Source organism: Syngnathus floridae, chromosome 2 (assembly GCF_059516105.1).
Source record: "Syngnathus floridae isolate MCC-2025c chromosome 2, RoL_Sflo_1.0, whole genome shotgun sequence".
NCBI lineage: Eukaryota > Metazoa > Chordata > Actinopteri > Syngnathiformes > Syngnathidae > Syngnathus > Syngnathus floridae.
In genome coordinates, this window is record NC_142414.1 from 12921459 (window position 1) to 12946484 (window position 25026).

General features: G+C 42.1%; 3 protein-coding genes and 15 non-coding genes across 20 annotated transcripts in view; 2 read left to right on the plus strand and 16 right to left on the minus strand.

Moving 5' to 3' along the window:
* Positions 1-13: 13 nt before the first annotated feature.
* LOC148401847 (tumor protein D54-like) lies at positions 14-3732 on the plus strand. The gene is made up of 9 exons (XM_088369741.1): positions 14-290; positions 916-1028; positions 1194-1342; positions 1482-1529; positions 1814-1915; positions 3170-3196; positions 3275-3310; positions 3392-3440; positions 3572-3732. The coding sequence occupies exons 1-9, from the start codon at positions 278-280 to the stop codon at positions 3581-3583; spliced, it is 549 nt and encodes a 182-aa protein (XP_088225867.1). The 5' UTR covers positions 14-277; the 3' UTR covers positions 3584-3732.
* A 3499-nt stretch (positions 3733-7231) lies between these two features.
* Positions 7232-7303, minus strand: trnae-cuc (transfer RNA glutamic acid (anticodon CUC)). Its single transcript has one exon. It is a non-coding gene; the product is annotated as a tRNA-Glu (tRNA).
* An 89-nt stretch (positions 7304-7392) lies between these two features.
* Positions 7393-7464, minus strand: trnae-cuc (transfer RNA glutamic acid (anticodon CUC)). Its single transcript has one exon. It is a non-coding gene; the product is annotated as a tRNA-Glu (tRNA).
* Positions 7465-7554: 90 nt separating this feature from the next.
* trnae-cuc (transfer RNA glutamic acid (anticodon CUC)) lies at positions 7555-7626 on the minus strand. The gene has a single exon. It is a non-coding gene; the product is annotated as a tRNA-Glu (tRNA).
* A 90-nt stretch (positions 7627-7716) lies between these two features.
* On the minus strand, positions 7717-7788 carry trnae-cuc (transfer RNA glutamic acid (anticodon CUC)). The gene has a single exon. It is a non-coding gene; the product is annotated as a tRNA-Glu (tRNA).
* A 90-nt stretch (positions 7789-7878) lies between these two features.
* On the minus strand, positions 7879-7950 carry trnae-cuc (transfer RNA glutamic acid (anticodon CUC)). The gene has a single exon. It is a non-coding gene; the product is annotated as a tRNA-Glu (tRNA).
* A 90-nt stretch (positions 7951-8040) lies between these two features.
* Positions 8041-8112, minus strand: trnae-cuc (transfer RNA glutamic acid (anticodon CUC)). The gene has a single exon. It is a non-coding gene; the product is annotated as a tRNA-Glu (tRNA).
* Positions 8113-8364: 252 nt separating this feature from the next.
* trnae-cuc (transfer RNA glutamic acid (anticodon CUC)) lies at positions 8365-8436 on the minus strand. Its single transcript has one exon. It is a non-coding gene; the product is annotated as a tRNA-Glu (tRNA).
* Positions 8437-8526: 90 nt separating this feature from the next.
* trnae-cuc (transfer RNA glutamic acid (anticodon CUC)) lies at positions 8527-8598 on the minus strand. The gene has a single exon. It is a non-coding gene; the product is annotated as a tRNA-Glu (tRNA).
* A 90-nt stretch (positions 8599-8688) lies between these two features.
* trnae-cuc (transfer RNA glutamic acid (anticodon CUC)) lies at positions 8689-8760 on the minus strand. The gene has a single exon. It is a non-coding gene; the product is annotated as a tRNA-Glu (tRNA).
* A 252-nt stretch (positions 8761-9012) lies between these two features.
* Positions 9013-9084, minus strand: trnae-cuc (transfer RNA glutamic acid (anticodon CUC)). The gene has a single exon. It is a non-coding gene; the product is annotated as a tRNA-Glu (tRNA).
* Positions 9085-9174: 90 nt separating this feature from the next.
* On the minus strand, positions 9175-9246 carry trnae-cuc (transfer RNA glutamic acid (anticodon CUC)). The gene has a single exon. It is a non-coding gene; the product is annotated as a tRNA-Glu (tRNA).
* A 90-nt stretch (positions 9247-9336) lies between these two features.
* Positions 9337-9408, minus strand: trnae-cuc (transfer RNA glutamic acid (anticodon CUC)). Its single transcript has one exon. It is a non-coding gene; the product is annotated as a tRNA-Glu (tRNA).
* A 184-nt stretch (positions 9409-9592) lies between these two features.
* trnae-cuc (transfer RNA glutamic acid (anticodon CUC)) lies at positions 9593-9664 on the minus strand. Its single transcript has one exon. It is a non-coding gene; the product is annotated as a tRNA-Glu (tRNA).
* A 253-nt stretch (positions 9665-9917) lies between these two features.
* On the minus strand, positions 9918-9989 carry trnae-cuc (transfer RNA glutamic acid (anticodon CUC)). Its single transcript has one exon. It is a non-coding gene; the product is annotated as a tRNA-Glu (tRNA).
* A 396-nt stretch (positions 9990-10385) lies between these two features.
* Positions 10386-10457, minus strand: trnae-cuc (transfer RNA glutamic acid (anticodon CUC)). The gene has a single exon. It is a non-coding gene; the product is annotated as a tRNA-Glu (tRNA).
* A 368-nt stretch (positions 10458-10825) lies between these two features.
* ppdpfa (pancreatic progenitor cell differentiation and proliferation factor a) lies at positions 10826-13932 on the plus strand. The gene is made up of 5 exons (XM_088369567.1): positions 10826-10995; positions 12303-12403; positions 13022-13099; positions 13179-13251; positions 13555-13932. The coding sequence occupies exons 2-5, from the start codon at positions 12349-12351 to the stop codon at positions 13709-13711; spliced, it is 363 nt and encodes a 120-aa protein (XP_088225693.1). The 5' UTR covers positions 10826-10995; positions 12303-12348; the 3' UTR covers positions 13712-13932.
* A 5443-nt stretch (positions 13933-19375) lies between these two features.
* nol4la (nucleolar protein 4-like a) overlaps positions 19376-25026 on the minus strand; it is a 54021-nt gene continuing 48370 nt past the window's right edge. For 2 of the 3 annotated variants that reach the window (XM_088398411.1, XM_088398403.1), the window contains exon 11: positions 19376-24656. In XM_088398411.1, the coding sequence (XP_088254537.1) occupies positions 24439-24656 (218 nt within the window). In that variant the 3' untranslated portion in view covers positions 19376-24438. The remainder of the gene's footprint in view (positions 24657-25026) is intronic. The other variant, XM_088398419.1, reaches the window with a different exon arrangement.

Genomic DNA, 25026 nt, shown 5'->3' on the forward strand with positions numbered 1-25026 from the left:
GCGTGCGCGCGCACGTCATATGCGGAAATTCAACTCACGGTTTTGGCACACAAGGCAGGCAAGTGTACCCCTACATCATCAGCGACTCCCACTTTTTTCCAACTTTTGACTCACTTATATGACGTCAGTGTGCGTGTCGCGCATGTGGGTGTGTTAAATCTATTGCCATTAATACCTTAAGTGTTCCCGTGCGTGTGCGCGTGTTGCGCATCTCACGCTGCTATCTCACTTGAGCTGATTGAATGTAAACAGTCACAGTCGAGCCTCGTCCGAAGCCATGAGCCGACCGGGTAAGAAAGAGCGCCTTGTTGTTTGATATCTTTTGACATATATGCTAATTTATGACCAATTGAATATAGTTATATGAATATAGTTATCTTTTTCTATCTCCCTCAGCTAACATTGTGTGCATTGTGTGCAACTGGTAGCATTAGCCACTAGCCACAACTCGCATTGAGTTCAAAACTGCGGACAGCTCCGTGTGCATTGGATCTATCTCAGTGCAAGTCCATCCAAACTGTACTATAATCAAATGTAGAGAATACAAGCAAAAACTGTTCATTAAATACAGCTTAAATGTGTCATCGTTACACACTATCAAGGAAAATTAATTGTGTATTTATAGCGTCAATTCACAACCAAACTTATAGAAAGTCACACCAACAGCCCCTCAACAGATTTCAAAATCTGTGCAATATAAAAAATATCACATGCATCGGAAATGTAAACAAGACCGCAGCCTATTGTGCAACAAACCATTTTTAAAGTTTGTTTTGAACTTATAATAATAATAATAATGCTCTTGATTCAACATATTAACCCTGTTTGTGATTTCACCAGAAAGAATGAGCAGACCACTCGCCATGATGGCACGCAAAATTGCTTCAACTCAGACTTTCTATAATTCTTCTAAAGGTTTTGGCGAGACTTCATCCCCGAGTTTCTTCTCCAGCATGCCAGGGAATGGATGTCCCCCTGCACAGTTAAGCGACGAGGACAAGGACAATTTAAGGTTCGAACTTGCCAAGGTGAGACCCCACATAGCTGTATGACTTTTTTATCTTCTTCATCCAAATCTGAAGATACTCCTGGTTGGGTTCCTGACCCCCTCCTTAAACCTATCAGTAAAAGAATAGTGTCGTCAAACTAGCCGCGTCTACACTGAGGCCATTTTGCTGCATTTTTGTGATTAGATGGAGGAGGAAATTCAGACTCTCAGGCAGGTGCTACTGACCAAAGAAAGGTCTGCTGCAGATATCAGGAGGCAGCTGGGTATGGGCCCTCTCACTAGCCTCAAGGAGAGCCTGTCCAAAGGCTGGCAGGACGTGCAGACCTCCTCCCCGTGAGTACACTCATTGCATGTTTTCAACAATTGGATCACCGTTTGCACACTACTCATACACTATCCGCTCATGATTATATAACCTGGAAATACCCTCTGATTAGTGTCAGGATGTGTCAACATGTTAGTTTCTTTACAGATATCTCTCAGCTTCTGCAGTTCTGGATGACATCAACAACTCTAACGTGTGAGTGTTTTCTTCTACATGTTTTTTGTGGAAAAAAATTCATTGTATCTGGGACTCCCTGTTGTTGTGCTCACACGTTAAGGTTTCCTCTATGGAACAAGTGATGGGATTTTCCTAGTCCAATAGGATTGGTGCTCTGTTAATAGCCTTGCAACCCGAATTAGTACAAGCAGCAACGGTATTAGCGGGAGGTCCGGCATAAAGCGTATGTGCAGGCCTTCTGTTATGTTTGTGTGTGTCAAGTGGACACTTTTCTTATTCCTGCCACTTCCTTCTGCCCGTAGATGCGTGAGGACCAAGGAAGGTCTCACTCATGCAGGTCATGTGACCTCTTCTGCGTTGTCCAACGTGGGCGTGGCTCTCACCAGAAGGCTGGCGGAGATGAGGTACCCTCCATTGGATACTTTCATAATGGTTTTAAATAATTAGCGGCATGCAGGTGAGATAAAGAAAAGGAAAGACAATCACAAAACTATTTAATTTGAGATTCAGGGACACTCGTTTTTTGGATACAGTTGAATTAACACAATGACAGATAATTGTGTTGTTGCTGTTGTTCACAAGTGGTTCAATTACAGTACCTGCCACATGAAAGTACAGGACATATGACTTACATGGGATGTCACGGTGAAGAAAAGAACAGGTCAGCGTTAGCTGTTGCATTTAACAATGAGGTCAGTGAAGTACAAGCTGACTTCTGAATGCCACCTGGCACATTTTGGCAGAGTCATCCAGCCATACGGACAGACCAGTAGGGGGCCAACAATCGTGGCCTCTGGGGGTTCTTTTTCAAGTCTGCAGTCAAAAGGACTGCAAACCAAATTACATTTTTAGTGGCAGGATATATTCGGAACGATATCCTAATAAGCAGGTGATTAGAAATACGTCATTGCGTTTTGAAAGTTAGAGCATCTTCCTCTTTCCGTATGTGATATTGTTAGCCAAGCATGTTAGCCATGCAATACCAAACGGGGGCAGTGTTGTTCCATCTGTCGCCAGGCTGGGATCGTCTGACGCTGGAGTTCCCCCTCAAATATTTACTGTTTACAACAGTAGCAGCAGCAGGAGAAACGGGAAAAAAATGCTGATGTCGATCTGAGAGATTGGCCAGTGAAAGTAGAACAGGGGTCAGATGTTCAAATACTACTCTACTAATACTCAAAATACTATAAGCTAAAAAAAAAACCCGACCTCAGCAATAATTTGCCGTACAATCCCACGTAATAATAATCAGGGATAAGAATTTAGTCACATACTATATGCGCAAGTACCAAGCCTTAACCTTCAAGTTTCAAGCGTGTCACAAATAAGTGTAGCAAAAGCAGATGTCAAGCCCATTAAATTTTAAGCAAATCCAGTCAAGTCATGACTTGACTTACACAAGTTGTGCAATGTTGCTCTGTCACGGATGACACGATATTGGTGTTTTAGGAGTGTGTTTATAGGACCATTCTTCCAGAAGCAAACAAGTCATGTCATGTATCAAGTCTTCTGAATATCAAGTCGAGTCTTTCATAAGTTTTAGGTAAAACTTGTCAAATCCTAAAATTGGCCACTTAAGTCTGACTTAAGTCAAGTAAAACAAAATGACTTACTAATTTGTGCATCTGCTTTTTGTGTTCACGCTGCAAACAAATCAGAGCTCTGCCCCTTCCAAGCCCACCGCGGTAAGTTTTACCATCTATGCTAAACGTGGAATGATAATGCTTCACTGTCTAATTCCGTCGCTTTCTTGTCATGAGCAGCACATTGAGCCACACCATGAGTGTGCCATCTATGAGGTAAATATGACTCAATGTACTTTTGTTTAGTGCAAACAGAAATACAAACTCATGTGAACAAAATACACTTTTTCTTCCCAGACACTCCTCTACGTTCAAGTCTTTTGAGGAAATGGTCGGCAGTGTGAAGGTGAGTGGATTAAGGCAGTGATTACAAAAGTACAGATAAGTATTTTTACAGGTGTTCAAATTTTGAGAACCACTGGCACACACTATTTTTTTGTATGATGTCGGATCTTGTGTTTCATGTATGAATTCCAGAGGAGAAGATGACCTTGACAAAGAATGGCCAAGCATCTGGCTTTGAAAGAAGACCCCCGCGCTTCTGCACATATGAAATCTTTCAAATTGTGTTGTCTGTCTGTGAAACAGCAAACCGCAAACATATGAAGAGTTTCTGCTCAATGCTTCAATCCATTCTGTAAATCTGACTTTGTTTATGACATTATCCCAAAAAATATTGAATATTTATAAGGGTTTTTGTACTTAAATATTTTTCAATTAAAGTCAAATGTGTTACGAATAGTGAATAAAATGAAGTCCAAAAGTGTGTTTGATTCATTCCAAGCCTGATTTGTTCAGTCCTAAATATGTCGTGGGTGTTATTTTGTTATTTCTTACTGTGGTATTCAGTATTGTATTGCTTTTATTAACACAACATCCATCCATCCATTTTCGTGCATATACTCATTATACTGACTATCTGAATATTGTATTTTATTCTTCTCTATTATGTTACTTTGTTTTACATCTTGTGTATCTTAAATAGATTGCACAGACTTTTGGTGGTCAACCTTGTTTTTAAATGTGGCTTTGGTTAAATAAATAAATGGGGAACCTGACACTTGACTTTTGGAGTTTTGGTATATTGGCTTTTCATTGCCATTAGTTTATATAGGCGTTGCTGTGGCCCTTGAGATGATTGCGCAAATAATACATTTTGACTGCACTGTTTTGGGACGCATGTTGCACACTGGTTAGCACGTCTACAGCGGTGAGAACGTCGAGGTCATGAAATTGAGGACCTATCATAATAGCGGCCTAGATTCGAATCCCGGTCAGGGAATCAATGTACTTATGAAGACTTGTCAAATTTGATGCCTTCAAACTGGGCCGAACAGTGGCACTATTATGATGAATCGGCATTCCTGGTGGTCTAGTGCAGTGTTTCCCAACCTTTTTTCATTCCCGGCACACCTTTTCATTAGAAAAAATCTCGAGGCACACCACCAACAAAAATCTGTTAAGTGTTACACCAGCTTCTATATTAAAATCAGTTATATTACAACAAAAGATGTAAAGTTCTATTCCTATATATGTATGGAGAGTCAAATAATTGAATAAAAATAAATACTAAATATTCTTTAAATTGTATTTATTTTGTAAATGAAAGTGGCAGTTTTTGAAAAAAGGTTTTAGACAATGTAAGGAATAAACTATTGAAAGTGATTGTGATCAAAATCCAAAAGAATCAATATGGCTTTGTTTACTGTTTTTGACTAGCTCTATAAAATATTGCAACATTAAGAACAAAGTCACTTTTAAAGACGCTCTGCTGTTCTGACAGCGGCTGAGTGGCGATCACAGTCGAGGTGTCTCAACTTGACTGTGTATTTTACGTCAGTGTCACTGTTAATAAAAGCACACAGCAACTAGTGATGTGCATTCCAGTTCTTTTAAGTGAACTGAATCTTTAGAATCAGTTCATTCAAAAGATTCGTTCAAAGGAATCTGCCCCATATAACCATTTTAACTATTTCCTTGTGAGTATTCGACGCAGTGTGAGCGAGGGTTCTATAGTGTAGTAGTTGGCGTGCTGGACTCTCACCCCAGCGACCTGGGTTCGAATCCCAGTGAGAACTAAAACATTTTATCAAAGAAATATTTGCAACACAGTTGCTCGTCTGCTGCCCCATATAACCATTATAACTATTTGCTTGTGAGCTGATCCATAAAACCATACATATACTAGATAGCTTAAGCGAGGCTTCCATAGTGTAGTGGACAGTGCTCTGGACTCTCAGCCCCATGACCCGGGTTCAAATCCCATTGGGACCCCAAATGTTTTATCATAGAAAATTTGCAACACAGTTGCTCGTCTGCTGCCCCATATAACCATTATAACTATTTGCCTGTGAGCTGATCCATAAAACCATACATATACCAGATAGCTTAAGCGAGGCTTCCATAGTGTAGTGGACAGTGCTCTGGACTCTCAGCCCAATGACCCGGGTTCGAATCCCATTGTGACCCCAAATGTTTTATCATAGAAAATTTGCAACACAGTTGCTCGTCTGCTGCCCCATATAACCATTATAACTATTTGCAGAGCTAGGGTTAGTGCTAGGGTTAGGGTTAGAGTTAGGGTTAGACCTAGGGTTAGGGTCATATTCCATGCAATGTGAGCGAGGGTTCCATAGTGTAGTGGTTAGTGCTCTGGACTGTAATCTCAGCGACCCAGGATCAAATCCCAGTGAGACCTGAAATATTTTATCATAGAAAAATTGCAACACAGTTGCTCGTGTGCTGCCCCATATAACCATTGTAAATATTTGCTTGTAAGCTGCTCCATAAAACCATATACATTCCATGCACTGTAAGCGAGGCTTCCATTGTGTACTGGTTAGTGCTCTGGACTCTCACTCCAGCGACCCGGGTTCAAATCCCATTGGGACCTAGAACATTTTATCTTAGGGAAAAAGCTAAGTGAAAGTGAAAAGTGCCACACCCGCCCTCACCCCCACCTCCTAATTCACTGTTTGATCTGCGACGTCACTTGGACACTCCATTAGGTACACCGCCATTTTCAAGTGTACCAATAACAGGCCACTTTATTAGGGAAATATCATGGTCAAAGGTCACAGTTGTCAAGCTCTAGTCCTTGGGGCCTTTGACCATGATATTTCCCTAATAAAGTGTGTACCTAATGGAGAGTCCATGTGATTCCCTCGTTAAGTGCACCTGCGTGAAAAGGTTTAGCTCCTGTAGAACGTGAAAATGACCAAAAACTTTTCACGCAGGTGCACTTAACGAGGGACTCTTGGAAAACATGTTGGAATGCGGCCCCAAGGACTAAAGCTTGACACCTGTGACCTTTGACCATGATATTTCCCTAATAAAGTGGCCTGTTATTAGGTACACTTGAAAATGGCGGTGTACCTAATGGAGAGTCCGTGTGATTCCCTCGTTAAGTGCACCTGCGTGAAAAGTTTTAGCTCCTGTGGAATGTGAAAATGACCAAAAACTTTTCACGCAGGTGCACTTAACGAGGGACTCTTGGAAAACATGTTGGAATGCGGCCCCAAGGACTAAAGCTTGACACCTGTGACCTTTGACCATGATATTTCCCTAATAAAGTGGCCTGTTATTAGGTACACTTGAAAATGGCGGTGTACCTAATGGAGTGTCCGTATGATTCCCTCGTTAAGTGCACCTGCGTGAAAGGTTTTAGCTCCTGCTACACGTGAAAATGACCAAAAACTTTTCACGCAGGTGCACTTAACGAGGGAATCCTGGCAAACGTTTAAATGCGGCCCCGAGGACTAGAGCTTGACACCTGTGACCATGATATTTCCCTAATAAAGTGGCGGTGTACGTAATGGAGTGTCCAAGTGACGTCACAGATCAATATTGTTCGAGCGCCGAATCCTAACCACTAGACCACCAGGAACATGAAGTTCAGGACCTTTCACAATAGTGCCAATGTTCAGCCCAGTTTGGGGGCATCAAATTTCACATCTATTTTCCATAAGGAAACAGATTCCCTATCAGGGAATCTAACCCGGGCCGCGGCGGTGAGAGCCCCAAATCCTAACCACTAGACCATCAGGGACATGAAGTTGAGGACCTATCATAATAGTGCCAATGTTCAGCCCAGTTTGGGGGCATTAACTTCACATCTATTTTCCATAAGGAAACCGATTCCCTGACCGGGAATCGAACCCGGGCCGCAGCGGTGAGAGCGCCGAATCCTAACCACTGGACCACCAGGGACATGAAGTGAGGCCCTATCATAATAGTGCCAATGTTCAGCCCAGTTTGGGGGCATCAAATTTGAGATCAATTTATCATAAGGAAATTGATTCCCTGACCGGGAATTGAACCCGGGCCGTGGCGGTGAGAGCGCCAAATCCTAACCACTAGACCATCAGGGACATGAAGTTGAGGACCTATCATAATAGTGCCAATGTTCATCCCAGTTTAGGGGCATAAAACTTCACATCTATTTTCCGTAAGGAAATCGATTCCCTGACCGGGAAATGAACCGGGGCCGCGGCGGTGAGAGCGCCGAATCCTAACCACTAGACCATCAGGGACATGAAGCTGAGGACCTATCATAATAGTGCCAATGTTCAGCGCAGTTTGGGGGCATCAAACTTCACATCTATTTTCCATAAGGAAACCGATTCCCCGACCGGGAATCGAACCCGGGCCGCGGCGGTGAGAGCGCCGAATCCTAACCCCTAGACCATCAGGGACATGGAGTTGAGGACTTATCATAATAGTGCCAATGTTCAGCGCAGTTTAGGGGCATAAAACTTCACATCTATTTTCCGTAAGGAAATCGATTCCCTGACCGGGAATCGAACCCGGGCCGCGGCGGTGAGAGCGCCGAATCCTAACCCCTAGACCATCAGGGACATGGATTTGAGGACCTATCATAATAGTGCCAATGTTCAGCGTAGTTTGGGGGCATCAAATTTCACATCTATTTTCCATAAGGAAATTGATTCCCTGACCAGGAATCGAACCCGGGCCACGGCGGTGAGAGCGCCGATTCCTAACCACTAGACCATCAGGGACATGAAGCTGAGGACCTATCATTATAGTGCCAATGTTCAGCCCAGTTTGGGGGCATCAAATTTAAAATCAATTTATCATAAGGAAATTGATTCGCTGACCGGGAATCGAACCCAGGCCGCGGCGGTGAGAGCGCCGAATCCTAACCAGCAGACCATCAGGGACATGGAGTTGAGGACCTATCATAATAGTGCCAATGTTCAGCCTAGTTTGGGGGCATAAAATTTCACATCTATTTTCCATAAGGAAATTGACTCCCTGACCAGGAATCGAACCCGGGCCGCGGCGGTGAGAGCGCCGAATCCTAACCACTAGACCATCAGGGACATGAAGCTGAGGCCCTATCATAATAGTGCCAATGTTCAGCCCAGTTTGGGGGCATCAAATTTAAAATCAATTTATCATAAGGAAATTGATTCCCTGACCGGGAATCGAACCCGGGCCGCGGCGGTGAGAGCGCCGAATCCTAACCACTAGACCATCAGGGACATGAAGTTGAGGACCTAGCATAATAGTGCCAATTTTCATCCCAGTTTGGGGGCATCAAATTTCACATCTATTTTCCATAAGGAAATTGATTCCCTGACCAGGAATCGAACCCGGGCCACGGCGGAGAGAGCACCGAATCCTAACCACTAGACCATCAGGGACATGAAGCTGAGGACCTATCATAATAGTGCCAATGTTCAGCCCAGTTTGGGGGCATCAAATTTAAAATCAATTTATCATAAGGAAATTGATTCGCTGACCGGGAATCGAACCCGGGCTGCGGCGGTGAGAGCGCCGAATCCTAACCACCAGACCATCAGGGACATGAAGTTGAGGACCTAGCATAATAGTGCCAATTTTCATCCCAGTTTGGGGGCATAAAACTTCACATCTATTTTCCATAAGGATATCGATTCCCTGACCGGGAATCGAACCCGGGCCGCAGCGGTGAGAGTGCCGAATCCTAACCACTAGACCATCAGGGACATGAAGCTGAGGACCTATCATAATAGTGCCAATGTTCAGCGTAGTTTGGGGGCATCAAACTTCACATCTATTTTCCATAAGGAAACCGATTCCCTGACCGGGAATTGAACCCGGGCCACGGCGGTGAGAGCGCCGAATCCTAACCACTAGACCACCAGGGACATGAAGTTGCAGACCTATCAAAATAGTGCCAATGTTCAGCCCAGTTTGGGGGCATCAAATTTGAGATCAAGTTATCATATGGAAATTGATTCCCTGACCAGGAATCGAACGCGGGCCGCGGCGGTGAGAGCGCCGAATCCTAACCACTAGACCATCAGGGACATGAAGTTGAGGATCTATCATAATAATGCCAATGTTCAGTCCAGTTTGGGGGCATCAAATTTGAGATCAATTTATCATAAGGAAATTGATTGCCTGAACGGGATTCAAATCCGGGCCTGGAGCCAATGTTCAGCCCAGTTTGGGGGCATCAAATTTGAGATCAATTTATCATATGGAAATTGATTCCCTGACCAGGAATCGAACCCGGGCCGCGGCGGTGAGAGCGCCGAATCCTAACCACTAGACCATCAGGGACATGGAGTTGAGGACCTATCATAATAGTGCCAATGTTCAGCGCAGTTTGGGGGCATCCAACTTCACATCTATTTTCCCATAAGGAAACGGATTCCCTGATGGGGAATCGAAGCTCGGCCGCGGCGGTGAGAGCGCCGAATCTTAACCACTAGACCACCAGGGACATGAAGTTGAGGACCTATCATAATAGTGCCAATGTTCAGCCCAGTTTGGGGGCATCAAACTTCACATCTATTTTCCGTAAGGAAACCATTTCACTGACCGGGAATTGAACCCGGGCCGCGGCGGTGAGAGCACCGAATCCTAACCACTAGACCATCAGGGACATGAAGTTGAGGATCTATCATAATAATGCCAATGTTCAGTCCAGTTTGGGGGCATCAAATTTGAGATCAATTTATCATAAGGAAATTGATTGCCTGAACGGGATTCAAATCCGGGCCGCGGCGGTGACAGCGCCGAATCCTGACGACGAGACCACCAGGGAAGTTATGGTGATGAGGCCCTATCATAAGCCTATGTTCAGCCCAGTTTGGGGGCAAACATGCCTATTTTTCATAAGGAAATGTATTGCCTGACCTGGAAGCAAACCCCGGCCGGAGCGGGGAGAGCGCCAAATTCTGACCACTAGACCATCAGGGAAGGCATGACCTATTATAATAGTATCAATGATCATCCCAGTATAAAATCATTTAACGTCCATTTTTCAAAAATTCGATCGTTCCCTGACCGGGAATCGAACCCGGGCCGCGGCGGTGAGAGCGCCGAATCCTAACCACTAGACCACCAGGGAAGCCATGTACGGACATCAGCACTTGTATTATTTATTGGCTGTATCAGTCTATTTTTAATCGTCAGTAAGTGTAATTTCATAGCGATATTTTACTGTCCACAGACTTTGTTGCCAAACGCGGCTTCTTTCCGTCCAATAACTTCACCATGTTGGGAGTCGCTGAGGGGTACTCTTGCCTGTCTTGTGTGCAGATACCGTCAGTTCGATTCCCGCATATGACCGTGTCTATCTGTGTGTGTGTGTGTGTGTGTGCGTGACAAAAAAATAACCGTCACCATGTTCCCCACTCGAGCTCGATGATCACGTTCCACTGCACGCCATGCCTCAGTCCCCGCCCATCCGCAGCCCACGTAGGCCCAGGAGCGATTAAAAGCTTGCCCCTCCGCCCTTGTCCGCCAGTGCCGTGCAGCGAGTGACCTAGCGTGGCCAACACCACATTTACCCATCCACAAATGGGTTGTTCGAACCATTAAGAAGCTTCTTGTGCCATCCGAACCTTCCACCACCACCAACAACAGCATTCCAATCTCAACAGAAGGTAAGTCTTCACGAACAACGACTCCACTGTGTTTTACGAAGCCTGGGACGTTACAGTTAGGGGAATTCAGAAACGAAGTTCTGACCTCAATCGGTGGAACATACGAAAAAAAATGTTCATTTGTGCTTTCATTATCACTCCCGGCAGCAATTTCGATGTCTGGCTAAGAAAATGGTGTGCATTTTTTTTCTAAAACAATACACGACGTCCTTAAACTCGCACAATAACAACCTACATGTCGATAGTATGTAAATGAAATAAAAATAATGATTCCTTACACTGACAGGCTTTTAAGAACTGCTTTTTAGCTCATTTTCCATACTTAGATCGAATTTAATGAATGTATCTGTCTGACGTAATCGTTTCAAGAGAAGGTGGGCTCTATTTGTTTACCCAACTGTCCGTGCGGAGCCATGGCCACCAATGTCGTATTTCGTGCGCATGTTATGTGCATTTTGTGGCTCCAAATATATACACGTATGGTGTTGTTATTGATGAATGCCCCAATTTGGGCAGCTGTCTTGTTTGTGTCTGGTGGCCAGTACAGCATGTTCTCACCTGCTCCATGAAATCCCACAAAGCCATCTGCTTCTCATATCCAGTTAAGCCGCATTGCCCTCATCTGCTCCTTAAGACTCCAAGATGGCCTTCAAGTAAAAATACTGCTGTACATTTGTGTTTTCTTGGAACGAAATACACAGAAAACCCATAAAAATATTATTTCGTAGGTATAAGAATATCCATTTAGGCATAAATATAACAACAGACATCTTGATCCTTTTTTCTCATCTCACTCGAATGGGGCCTTAGTGATACGTATCGTAACTGTGTGACTTTGCTTGTTATAGCTTGAAAATACTTTTTTTGTTGTGCCGGTTACTACTGTAATCCCCGTTTTGAAACCTAGTCAGTGTCATTTAATCCATAACCCATCTCGCAGTTGGCATCGTGCCACACGTGCTAGAGGAGGGAGGAAACCAGATTCCCAAAAGCAGCTGTTTCGTATACATAAATACCTCATATCTATATTTATATACACACATATATGCTGCAAAGGTGTGTGTACATACAATAAATATATGAACGTGCACTGAAATCCAGTGCACGTGTCCTTACAACAGATTCAACATGTTTATTATGAAATGTATGTAGGGAAACCTGTTCCCCTTGTACTGTGCAATTAAAATCTTATTTCGCTGAGTTAATAGATTGATAGCAATTGAGGAGTCTTATTTACACTGTCCACCTGGAAGCAACTTGGGATTCATAGTCTTGCCCAGACTCATCTTTTCCTGTCTTGCCTTCAGGTTCCCCTGCTTTTTACCCAGCTTGTTTCCCCATTTGAAGTTGAAGATGGCAGCAATTCCATCAAGCGGCTCCCTCATCGCCACCCATGATTACTACAGAAGTAAGTCACGTCTTCAGGAATACGACACACCTAAAACCTAGACTGCTATCCAAAACATTTGTACAGAAACTGCCTATAATTATTGCTCAAAGCTTGTGTCTCAGTCAAGATGTATCAATTCTATATACTTCCTTGACATCAATTACTACTTTCCAATTACCCAGGACTTTGACATCATCCGGTGGCATTTTAGAAAGAGAACAAAAACCATGAGCAGGGGTTTTTCAGCAAATGGATTCACAGGGACAAAAACTGGAAAAAAAATGCAAATACTAATCAATCAATCAATCAATAATCAGTCGCTGCACTTTTAAGAATCAATTGTTTAAAAAAAATTGTTAAACTGAAAATAGCCCATATCCTTGAATATCATCCTCTCCTTGGGTATTATTTATTTAAATATATTCAATTTACATTCCCGTCAGGCAAGGGTAATCTTGGCAATTTATAGATACTGTAAATTGAGACTGCCGTAAGATAGTTTTTAACTGCAAGTAGTGTAGCTAAGCCAAATTTGTGAGGTGGGTAGGTTGGCAGCTCTGGGTGCAATATAATGATTTAAAAAATGATATCAGCAACCCAACACTACGTGAGGTTCACACTATTTGTGTTGTGCAGGGCGCATCGGGTCTACCTCCAGCAGCAGCTCGTGTAGCAGCGCCGAGTTCTCGGGAGAGGTCATCCCACACCACCCTGGTATGTAGCACCAAGACCCACGTCGTTTCTCGAGTTGTTTTTGCAGACTTCCTGTAAGTGTTGCATGTGCTCCCCACAGGACTTCCAAGACAAGACTCTGGCCACTGGTGGACCTCCTTTTTCTTTGCGAAACCTGGAGCCGAACCCCAAAAGTAAGTAATTGATCAAACCAGAGACAAAACGAAAGCGTCTCAACATCAAAAGTGCCGATACTCAGCCGTATGTTCGAATAATAACTCCAGATTCAGAGCAACTGAAAATTCTCTTGCATCGGTTGACCGAAATTCTGCTTTTTATTTAGTGCACCTAATGCCGAGAACCTTTCAAATACAGCAATGTCAACTCTTTCACAGCAACAGTGTGGGATTTGTTTGTCGGATTAACACCCAATTTGGGATCTGGGTCATTTTCTTTTTGTACTTGCGCTCATCTGCTGCTGCTTTGTTTGTTTTCAGAAACGGAAGCTACACAGTGGCTAACGGTCAGGTGACCTGCATCGCCAGGGAAATGCTTCTCAAGCGACAGCTTAGCGAAAGCGCCGACGCGGGCAAGTTTGAGGCCTCGACCCCGCCTCCCCCAGCCTCTACACCGTCCTCCTCACAGTCCTCCTAGGGGCCCCTCGCCCTCATCTTCATCTACCGCCTACGGCTACCTCACTGCCAACTTGCCATCATGGTCCAGATGGAGATGGTGGCGGTGAAGATAACTCACATTTTTGTTTTTCCTGTATAGTTTTTATTTGTACTACGACCAAAAAAGAAAAAAAAGATTTTTCATCTATTTCTCCTTGTGTAATAACCATTGCTGATAAAAATAAAAAGATATAACTACAAGTTTGCTGCCTGTACTGTATTTTTTGGAGCCTGCATCTGAAGCCTTGAGCACTTATTGCATAACAGCAGGCCTATTGTGGTTTGGCTATATTGGTTGGTCACAATCCATTGTGCTTACATAACACACCACCTCATCACAAATGTGGGTCAGAGAGACCATCAGCCGCGCTCAAGAGGAGGGAGGCAGCTGGAAGACGTTTGTGGGTCATATGGAAATACTTTTTACAGGCATCGGGAATCACTTGACACGCATTTTTCTTCTTAACACAACTAATCATTGGTATTCAAATTTGGTTGTCTTTGTTACAATAACAATGAAAGTTCCCACCAACTAAGAATGCATTTAAAAGCAAAGTACCTGTAAACAGAAGACAATTATTCAAGTGAATTGATGCAGTTAACATCATTTGAGTAAGTGGTCAAAAACAACGTAATCACGTGTCAGCTGTTACAAACAGTTCTCGCTAATCGTGTAACAGATAAGCTCGTTTCAGGCTGCTCACAACAAGTTCACAGGTAACAAAGTGCAATCAATCAACTGGCGGTGGAAAAAGGCCACTTCATCTGTTCTGTTGCATTTACTGTTTTAAATTTCATTAATTTTTTTCAGTTCTTGGGCTGTTAACTGTAATTATTGTTTTGCTGTGCAGTAGAAATCTGTTGTAAACTGAGGATATTCTATTAAATTTATTCTTTCACGTGCAAGCTTTAATATGGAAAATGTTTTTTGACCTGAGTTTTTTACTTGGGGTACACGTATTTGTATTTTGTACAATAAGAAATATCTCAAGTAGTGGATTTTTCACAAAAGAAGAGATCGGCAGCTCGTAGATTGAAGTATATTTCATGCGATTGTTGATTGTTGTAAACTCCTTCACGACATACAAATATTTGAAAAGAGTCCAGACGTATCACTTTATACTTCTACTTCTTCTACTAAACTGTCTCTTGAGTAGTTCTTGCATAAAAGGTAGAGTGAGGGAATTTTTTTTACAAATAACTAACTAGTAGTTTGGTTCACTGTACATATATTTTCAGAGGCTATTTTGAAACTATATACATTGTCTTCACTTCTATAAAAGTAGGTCATGAGTAAGCAAATATAGCAGAGTGCAGGTCCAAGGATGGCAACAGTTGAGAACTGCTGCTATAGAGATGCTCCACTAAACCTATGTTCTTGATTCATGCTTTTGGAATATGGAAGGAAGGCAGAGTATTTAAAGGAAACCCACAAAGATGTTGGAAATTCACACAGCAAAGACAGATCATAAATTCGAACCCCCAACCTCAGAACTAGTATGAGGCAGAGACACAAAGCAGCGGTCCACCAAACTGCCTCATACGTGCAAACATTTCTAGGAAAAAAAAGAACATGAGCTAGGCTGATAAAGCACACTGGACAAAGTCTACTCTCAGTCAGACTAAATGGATGCTGTTTTTGGAAAGTTCTGCGGATTCCTACTGTGACAAATGTCATGTAAAAGTCCAGGTTTATTGTTTATTCGTCCTTCTGCCCCTGCCTAGAAAAAGCTGCTCTATTCCGGGCAGACTAATCAGACATTTAAAAAAAAAGGACCACGATCCGAACCAAGTAAAAAACAGTCAAGTGCCATTGAGGTCAAACGGAATCTCCTGCATCCCAACACAGAGGGAAGCGGAGGCGTGGTCTCAGAGTTTTCTAGGGGAAAGTTCACGAGGCACCACACTTGGATGACAACAACTTGACTGTTACATTGGGAAACAAAACATATGGTTGCAAAAATTCGACTTCTTCAAAAGTATATTCCTTAATGCAATCTACTCTAACAATATGCAGTAAATATAGTCAATTGTACTGAGCATAAAAAATATAAAAAATGTAGATTTTAAAAAGTTTTAACCTGGCTGTATGCATTGCTACAAGCTTCACAGAAATATGTATGATTCTATTTCTATAAGTTTAAGGGTTGCACATTATATTTGTATTTCATTCAGTGATTAAAAGTTTTTTTCTTCTGCAACCTTGTTGGGCAAAGTTGTGCTTGCTGATATATAGAATAGCTGAAATAAATACTTGAAAATCAAATAAAACGATATTCCGGATCAGATCTGGCCCCAGGCCCTGAGTTTGACACCCATGTCCTTAATGTATATTTTGGGATTGTGGCTTTTTGTTGTACAATTAGAGCAGTTCCAACTAGCAGAGACATTTTTTGTTGGTTTGAACCTACTGGTCAATGAAGATGATTCTGATTCTTTTCTACTAAATTAAAGCACTTCACATGTTCGCGTGTTATCCTGTCTAGCCTAGCATGTCACCAACTGCTTTAAAAGTTCAAAAATTGAAACCTTTCTTTTTTTATGTCTTAAACAAACAGAAAGACGATTAGGAGGGAGAAGCTGTCATGATGCACAGAATACACTTGGATCAATGTTATATTTGTTCCTAAACCTGTTCCTAAACCTCTCTCAGCATGCTGTGGAGGAATCTGGGCCAAAGGCAGCTGGTCGGCGGCACAGCCTGCCACGAGAAAACAAGTAAACAAGATTCACCCGTGGCTCCTTCCTTATCACAAGCTAGTTACTTATTCACTGACTTTTGATATGCTATATGTTTGTTCTCTCAGGGTTATCCCATTTTTAGCTGTTTTTAGTCTATTTGATGGGTACCATGAGACAACAACGTGTCCTGCCTGACCTCGTGTGCATGTCCACATGTCCTGCACACGCACGCAAGCAGACATGCACACTAGTTGACAGTATCAGCACGGAGGAGTATTTGAAGGTCCTCTGACCTGCAGTTAAAATTAGCTTCACCCTGACCCTTTGCACGTAACAGTGCAATGCCTCTGCAGTAATAATAAACCTTTGAGAACGAGAAGTGACACTATGCTGATTCATACATGGTAACGTCTACCTAGCTACCGAGCTTGTGATCACTAGCAGCCACAGAGGTCGTAAAAATACTTTTGAGTAAAATTACTCTGGAAAAGCAGAAGTACCAATTAAACACCATATTATTGTAATGTTTGTTGTTAAAGTTTTTTTTATGCTGACAATTTAAATAGTGCTTTCATTTTTTCAAGTTACTTACATTTGCAAGTAATTTACTTGTTTACATGCATACAAGTTCAATTTTTTTAAAAAGTCATGTACTTAGGTAAAAGTAAAAAAATACAGACTGGGCACTGTACTTAAGTACTAGAGTAAAAATTTAAATTTCTGTCAATTATATACAGTACAATAGCTATATCTACACAAAAAATAGCGTTTCTCTTTCATGAAGATATGTACTTGAATTTTTTATTTTTTCAGATAATTAAATGGAGATTTCAGATAATTAATTGGAGAAGTTTTTGTTAATTAATTCAGAATAGTTAAACTTAATTTATAAATGTCAAATTCAGTCTAATGCTCTCTGGTTCACGACCTCAGCTACTTCTATGTATCAAAACCAGCTCTGACCCAATTCTAATTGCTCTACTTTAAACACTGTTGTTGGCAGAACTGTCAGAGTTCTTTTTTCCTGGGACGGAGACGCTTTCATTTGAAAAAGCCATTTTGACGTGCGGTATCACTGTCCTGATGGAAAACCCAAATTGCGTTTCAAGTTTCCGGCATGCAAAGGCAGTGGATTCGAGTTATATAACTTGACCATTTCAGTCAAACAAGTTCCAAATCCTGAAATTGGCAACGCCAGTCTGAATCGGTCAAGTATTCCGACTGAAGTTGCCAATTTTTTTACTTGGAACTTGTTTGACTGAAATTATGAAAGAGCGTGGTTGCTCAAGCAAGGTTTCCAGCAGAAAGGCACAATTACAGCTGACTCAGTCGGTAAATTGTGATGCAACACAAAGAAACTGGCCAAGATGTGACTACACCAATGACACTATAGTCTGTATAAGCGCAACACCAAAATGAAATAAAAAATTATGGAGCTGTGTACAAGACTCTTCATTTAGTGCATTTTTTTTTCTGGAGGCAAATTTTGGGAAACTAATTTGTGTGGGCACGAGCACAGAAAAACAGATTATTCAAATCTCCAGGAACTCAGTATTTCAACAGAGTATTGATCACATGACCAGGAAAGTAGCCACAAGATGGCGTAAATGCTCTGGCAAACTCTATTCAATGATCCCTCATGTATTGCTGATATCTGCAGGCTCAGTTCAAGTTCCATGGGCCAGAGCTTCTGCTTTTGAAGGCCCTGGGCAATTCAGATTAATACGGCAGCACATGGGGGGGGGTTCTGACATCTTCATAAACATACTGGAGGTAGTGCAGCATGGTGAAATGTTACAAATGAAGCAAATTGACTGTTGGGAATAAATAAATACAATTTCATGGAACAAATACTTGGGTTGCGAATGTAGGTCAGCGCTTCTGATAGGATCGAGCCCACCAGCAAAGGCCTTGCCGGTACTGACTGAACATCAGTCAAGCAACGGCAGCTGCAGACCTTTCCGGGCCAACATTTACTGAGCCAAAGAATCTGACCCCATTGCCGTTTGAATGTGTCAATCATATACAGTACTGCATGAGAAGTAGGTCACTCAGTTCAGACAACAGGCCACAAAAGAGCTCTACTTATATTTGAGCCAGATTTAAAAGCACCTAAGGTTGTGCCAAAACTATTCCTATGAGCGAAACGCTTTGTCTATGCTTGTGCCGAATATGATTTACTGCAGTTCAGTGTTGGACAACTTTTATCGAGCAAAAGCTACCATTGACACAGTTACTCAAATACACCTTTCTTTACATTTCCATTGAACGTTTGAGAACCATTGATTAAAAGTAAGTGGTTAATTCTGTTGCTTGGTATGCAAAAGTGACATTCACAGGTCTTGACCCTTCACCTAATTGAGTCCTAAAAATATCTCGAGCTACGTGACATGATCCTCCTGCCATTTCTGTAATTTTATTGCCCTCTCGTGGACAAAAATTGCACAATTTGAAAAATGTTCATGGTCCTTTTTTTTCCCCGAAATACAATTAAAATGTACAGTATAGGCTGAAGAGAAGTTGCATATTTCTTTCTTCATATTATATTACATAAGGAGGTAAACATCAGTGATGATTCGATTTTAACTAATGTTATTGATTTCAATTATTCGAAATTTAACAAATCAAACGTTGACAACTCAATTTTAAATTCATATTGGTGGATGAGAAAAAAATCATACCTAAATGTCGATTTAACCAAATGCAAATGTCAATGTGATTTTAAATTCATTTTGGTATAGCAAAGTAGTGGTATAGTATTCATTGAATTTTTTTCCCCACTATCAAAACAATTCAAGAGAACTGTTTATTTATGGAAATGTATGTCACGGACTATTTCTCATCTTCATCAGGAAAATAACAATCCAAACATGGATGTTGTGCAATTCATATTTCCTTGTTAGGCTCACCATTTCATCTTGCAGTGGGATCTTTCGGAATATAATACGGGAAATATGAGAAGATATGTGTTGACTAAAACCGTAAAGAATGAAGCAAGGTGGCACTTTGAGACCCCATCGCACTATTTTATTGAATTACTGACATCTCAGGAGAACCTTCCAATCGTGTTGTTTAGTTTTTTTCCCTTGTTTTTACTTTTTCTCCAACGCGTTGATGCAACACTGAAAAAACACTATTTTCCGAACAAGCACGCACGCACGCAGAGGTCCCTCCTTCGTGATATGTAAGAGGCAGAAAGAATCTCACCTGGACAGTTTTGCATGAAACAAACAAATGAAACAGGTTCAACTTTTTTTTTTTTCACTTTTTGTATTTCCACATATAATAATAATAAATATCCATACCTATAAACACTCCAACGTAATCCAAATATTAAGTCACACGAACTGGAAAAAGATCCACTTTGCAAACACAATGATCAATGTACAAACAATAGACATCTCCATAGAAATGTTGAATGGTTTTTGTTAGTGATTTCAGTCTCACATCAGAGGAAATCAGCGGATACAAACTCCACGCGGAGTTTGCGTATTTCCTGAGGTTTATGGGTTCCCCGTGAAGGCCAGGAGACGGGAATGGCTTATACGTTACCGAGGACGTTTGTGTACCTTTGACGGTACAAGATTACGTACACTTTTCTGAGCGCTTGACTTTTAGAAATGTACCTACTCCGCTCTCCTTCTAGGCCACACAAAAAAAGCTGATTAGAATCGTATTTATCTTTGCTGGCCCATGCAGAGACGTAGGGGAGTTGTCGGTTGTTGACCTCCGACAAAGAGGTCACACTTGGGAGGGCAAAAGACAACGTTTTGGATGAGCGTATGCAAATTAGGGTGGGGAGGATCCTGAAGAAAATGCAAAAGAAACATTGTGAAAAAACTGTACATGTAAACATCACACTTTCACTGAGTCCAAAACCGGAGGGAGGGGGCGATACAAAGCTTCACACGGGGATACAGGACGCCGCCCCCCGTCTATGCACACAGCTACAGTCTTATGAGTGCGGCGGGGGCAGGCGTTCAAATCAAAGAAATAACAATAGCATTACAGACCACCACCAAATGAGAAGTTCAAACAGGCAAGGGCTTCTTCAACCACTTTTGATTTTTTTGTCTTCTTTTTAAAACAGTGCTGTACCCACAGAAAAAAAGAACAGTTGAAAACAGCTTTTATCACTCTTTGTACAGCTATACAGTACACGTACAGAATCTGACCACTTGAGCAATCCACGAGCTACCAGGGCACTTGCAGCAACACCGAGAGATCATTATGTTGTCCGCGCAATACAAAATTTGCCGGCATCATTTCCAAACCAACAAACAAAATCATGGTGGCTGATCGCACAAGCTGCTGTGGTGCTTTACTTACACATCAGCAAGCAAATGTTCGACTGAGACGAGACCGCCACGGCAACAGTAAAAAAAAATTGAAATTATAATCAAAATAATCAATACAAGAAAGAAGTAGAGGAGACGAGGACGCGTACGTCACGATTACTCGAGAAGATTAACGTTGGACATGTGCGAGATGGCCTGCCGAGGAGATGTATAGGCCCAAAATTACATTTAGCTCTCACATACACAAAAATATCTCACTTACCCAATGACTCACAGATACAAAAAAAAAAGCTCCACGTTCAACAAAAAACACACACATGCTAAAACAACTAAAAAACATACACACAAGTCCCATGTAACTACAAATAACATTGACCTCTGACATGCACAGAAACTCACTAAAAAACTCAATCGCCCAAAAATTTTTCACGCACATAAAAACAACTCATACTCACTGCTATACGCACCCACCCCTAAACCTCTCATGCGTATGTACAAAAAAACTCCCCCAGCAAAAAGCCTCTCTCACAATACCAAAAAGTTGCCACACAACTAAAAATACCATATCTCACACATGCACAAAGATCTCTCCTAAATCTCTCACACAGGCAAGAAAAACTCAAACATCTCAAAAGCCTCCCACTCTCACCAAAATAAAAACACTCTCATACACAAACAAAACTCTTTCACATACAACACTGGTGTCAAATTCCAGTCCTCGAGGACCACCATCTTGCATGTTTTCGATGGTTCCCTTCTCCAACAGTGCCAGTCAGGTGAGTTGGAGGAGGGAAACATCTAAAACATGCAGGATGGCAGCCCTCGAGGCCCGGAGTTTAATACCCATGACATGCACGCGAGAGAAAAAAAAACCCACCAAAAAACCTCTCACAACCCCCAAACTTCTCGCATAAACTAAAAAGACTTATGCTAACCCTCTTACTGAAGCAAAAAAGCATTCATCATTTTTTCCATGTGAGAGCTTTTTTTGTCCATGTGAGAGTCCAAAACTGTGTGTGTGGACGGAAGCTCAAAAGTGTAAACAAGATGCCATCTCAAATGATGATTGGCTCTGCCAAGCAATAAGTCCCTCCCTCCGTCAAAATGTGAGTTTTTTTTGTTGCCTGTGTGTGTAATTTTTTTTTGTGGTGATATGAGAGGTGCCTGTCATTTTCAGCCAGTACGGCACCACCTACGGGCCCGCGGAGGAGCTGCAAAGCTGCTTGTGAGCACAACTTGGAGGTAAAAAACCGCTGACGAGCGGATCACTGCGTTATGTTTCCTAATCCTGAGCTATAAAGTGCTTCCAAACTTGCAATAGTTCATCATGCTGACACTTGAAATGCAAACAGCACGCGGCCCACTGACAATGTGACGAACGCACGCTGATATAGAATGTGTCATGTGGTCGATAATATATCTCTCTACATTTGTTTTTGTTTTTTTGTAAGGTGCGAGCCGGCCGAGTCGGCTGCTTGGAGTGTCACTTGTCCTTGTTTGGAATGTGCTGAGTGACGGAATTACTTCTTAACAGATTCATGTTCAAAGTGGGACACTTCACTTTTACACAAACGGTCCACGACGACACTTACGTCAAGCAACCCCCCCCCAAAAAAATCATAAATCCAAAATCGGGAAAGCAAAGACAAAAAGTACACTTGACAACCGTTTTTGTGCTGACTCACCATCAAGTGTGAGACTGTGCTCTCTATGTGTGTGTGTGCCCTCTCAGACACACACACACACACACACACACACACACACACACACACACACACACACACACACACACACACACACACACACACACACACACACATACATACATACGTACATACATACATACATACAACCATACACACACAAGCACGCACAGCAGGGAGCGTAAACTGATGTAATTACATCTTTGTCAAAGATTGTCTCTTGCGTCTTTTCCAACTGACAGTTTTCTGACATGGTTGCAGTGACAGGATGGCCGCAATGCGGCTTGGGGGGTGAGGGCGGTGTGTGTGTGTGTGTGTGTGTGGGGGGGGGGGTTCTCGGTTCCATCACACCCCCCCATGCAAATGTTTGGGATTACCTCAATCCATCGAGTGATCAATTGATATTGGCTACGCGTGACAAAATGCACACATTAATTCCTCCACAACAACAACGATGACAATAATAATAATAAAAAAAAGCAAAGGTGTGCAAGTCATGTGACCTTTGAAAAGTGATAAGGTTAACATCAGCCATCAAAACATTGAAATTGGCTACAATGCTGCATGGGATTATGAAGTCTTTTAGGACCGGAGAGAATTGTGGTGAAATTCTCCCCACAATAGCCTGTGACATGAATATCATCCTCTACTGATTATCATCAATATTGCACCTTTTTCTGCTCGCACTCAACAAAATGTTCAATAATCTCTTTCTTCCCTGACAGGTGTTGGTGATCTCCTATCATTTCATTTCCTCTCCATGTGATACCTTTTTCACAAAATGAGTCTTGGTCTCTAACAAAAGACAACGAGGTAACGTCTTGAGCGAACGGCTTGGAACGAAAATGAGACTGATTTTGGGATCAGTCCCTCAAACAGCAACAGTGGCAGGAAATTTAGCAACCGTTTGTCTGTCGATGGACGTCCACAAAGTCAAACTGTTGGATGAAATATTTTGACACAAAAGCAGCTTGCAGTACACTTGGGTGCCGAATAATAGCAGTGTGGATTTTTTTCCAATTAAAAGATTAATCGGTTCAATAAATCTTTTGTTGTTTCCATCCCTTGATTCAAAAACAGGACTTCAAATTGCCAGGGCAGGAAAAACAAACAGATCGCTAATTCAGTTACTCCCCATTATATTAAATTTAAAAACTACTACACGGCTTTACTTTTTCATTATTTTTTAAACACATTGCTATTATTCCATCCACAACTGAAACCTGCAAGATGTCTGGGAAAGCTAATTGAACTCGTCCTGTGCTCACTATAATCAGCAATTCCCTACTATTAAAAATAATCCAGTGGGTCGCATAAAATGATCTCCTATGATTTAATTGGGCCGAAAATATTTTTTACTGTATACTAATAACGTATCTTTGTTATCTACGTATATGGTAGCCACAAATAGGCAGAACAATTACAGTGGATTGAAAAAGTCTACACACCCCTGTTCATATGCCAATTTTTTTTTGTGTTATATAAATATATATGATCAAGGTAAATCATCTTTTCATAACTCGTTCCACCATAAATGTGATCTATTAACTGTTTTACTGAATTGACCAAAACAAAAAGAAATCTTTAAGCCAATCACGCTCATGTTAAATGGGAGTCATTATTTGAAATAGTTTGTGACGAGTTTGCTCAGCGGTTTGCTGGAGGACTTTTCTTGAGCTTTGGCTCTTTGAAGGTTGGGGAAAATGGCACTAGATGGACAATTGGATTTGTTTTCTGCACACATTATCACTTCCTGAGACAAATGGGGGCTGAGGTGGTGAGAGAAACTTAGCGGGGAGACTACAGAAGACAGAGCACTGAGGTCAAAGGGAAGCAAATGCATAAATAGTCATGTGGGATGAGTCAAGGTACCTTACAGGACCTGCTGTGCTTGGCAGAACCACTCCCCTTTGCTCGTGCCTCTGTCCAACTTCGCCAAGACTTGTATGTCAGAGTGACATATTTACACACGTAGACGGATGGACGGACGGAGAAGTCGAGTGCGGGCTGGGTCTGGCGGGTGTTCAGTTCTGCTGCAGAATCAGGTTCTCCAGTTCGTCGGCCGAGCGGAGCAGGAAGGCAGCTGACTCTCTGTATCCTGCAATGAGCTGCCTGACCGCCGTCACTTCCGGGGGACTGAGTTGGGCCGAGGCCCCCCCGCCCCCGCCGCCCTGCCCATGACTGTTTGAGCTGGAGGAAGAGGAGTTCGGAACCACCGACTTCATGCTCAGATCTGTTGGACCTGCGGACGCAAGTGTCGTGTCGTGAGAGAGACATATGGCTGAAAGGAAGTTTAGAACATCCAAACTCAACACAGTAAAAAAATCTAAACATTCACCTCTGCATTGTGAGGCGGATGTGGACTTTAAAAAAACAATAACAATTATTCTTATTATAATTTAATATATTACTGTTTTAATAATAGTAAACAACTTGTGCATCGTGAATTAATGAGGCAATTTAATCAAATGAGGTGTGCGCTGGCCTTTGCCACCGGGGGGCAGTATAATACAGTCATACAGACACAAACGAAGAAGAGTCAATATTATTCTCAATGACTCATTAGCATGCTATCATTTTAATCCTTTTTGCAGAGGGTGTGAATATTTCTA

Excerpts from the sequence above, each read along its gene's own strand:
- ppdpfa (XM_088369567.1), top strand. The coding sequence starts at position 12,349 with ATGGCAGCAATTCCATCAAGCGGCTCCCTCATCGCCACCCATGATTAC. Across the intron at positions 12,404-13,021 it reads CACCCATGATTACTACAGAA|GGCGCATCGGGTCTACCTCC; the intron begins GTAAGTCACGTC and ends TGTGTTGTGCAG. Across the intron at positions 13,252-13,554 it reads CCTGGAGCCGAACCCCAAAA|AAACGGAAGCTACACAGTGG; the intron begins GTAAGTAATTGA and ends GTTTGTTTTCAG.
- LOC148401847 (XM_088369741.1), top strand. Across the intron at positions 1,530-1,813 it reads GACATCAACAACTCTAACGT|ATGCGTGAGGACCAAGGAAG; the intron begins GTGAGTGTTTTC and ends TTCTGCCCGTAG. Across the intron at positions 1,916-3,169 it reads AGAAGGCTGGCGGAGATGAG|AGCTCTGCCCCTTCCAAGCC; the intron begins GTACCCTCCATT and ends CAAACAAATCAG.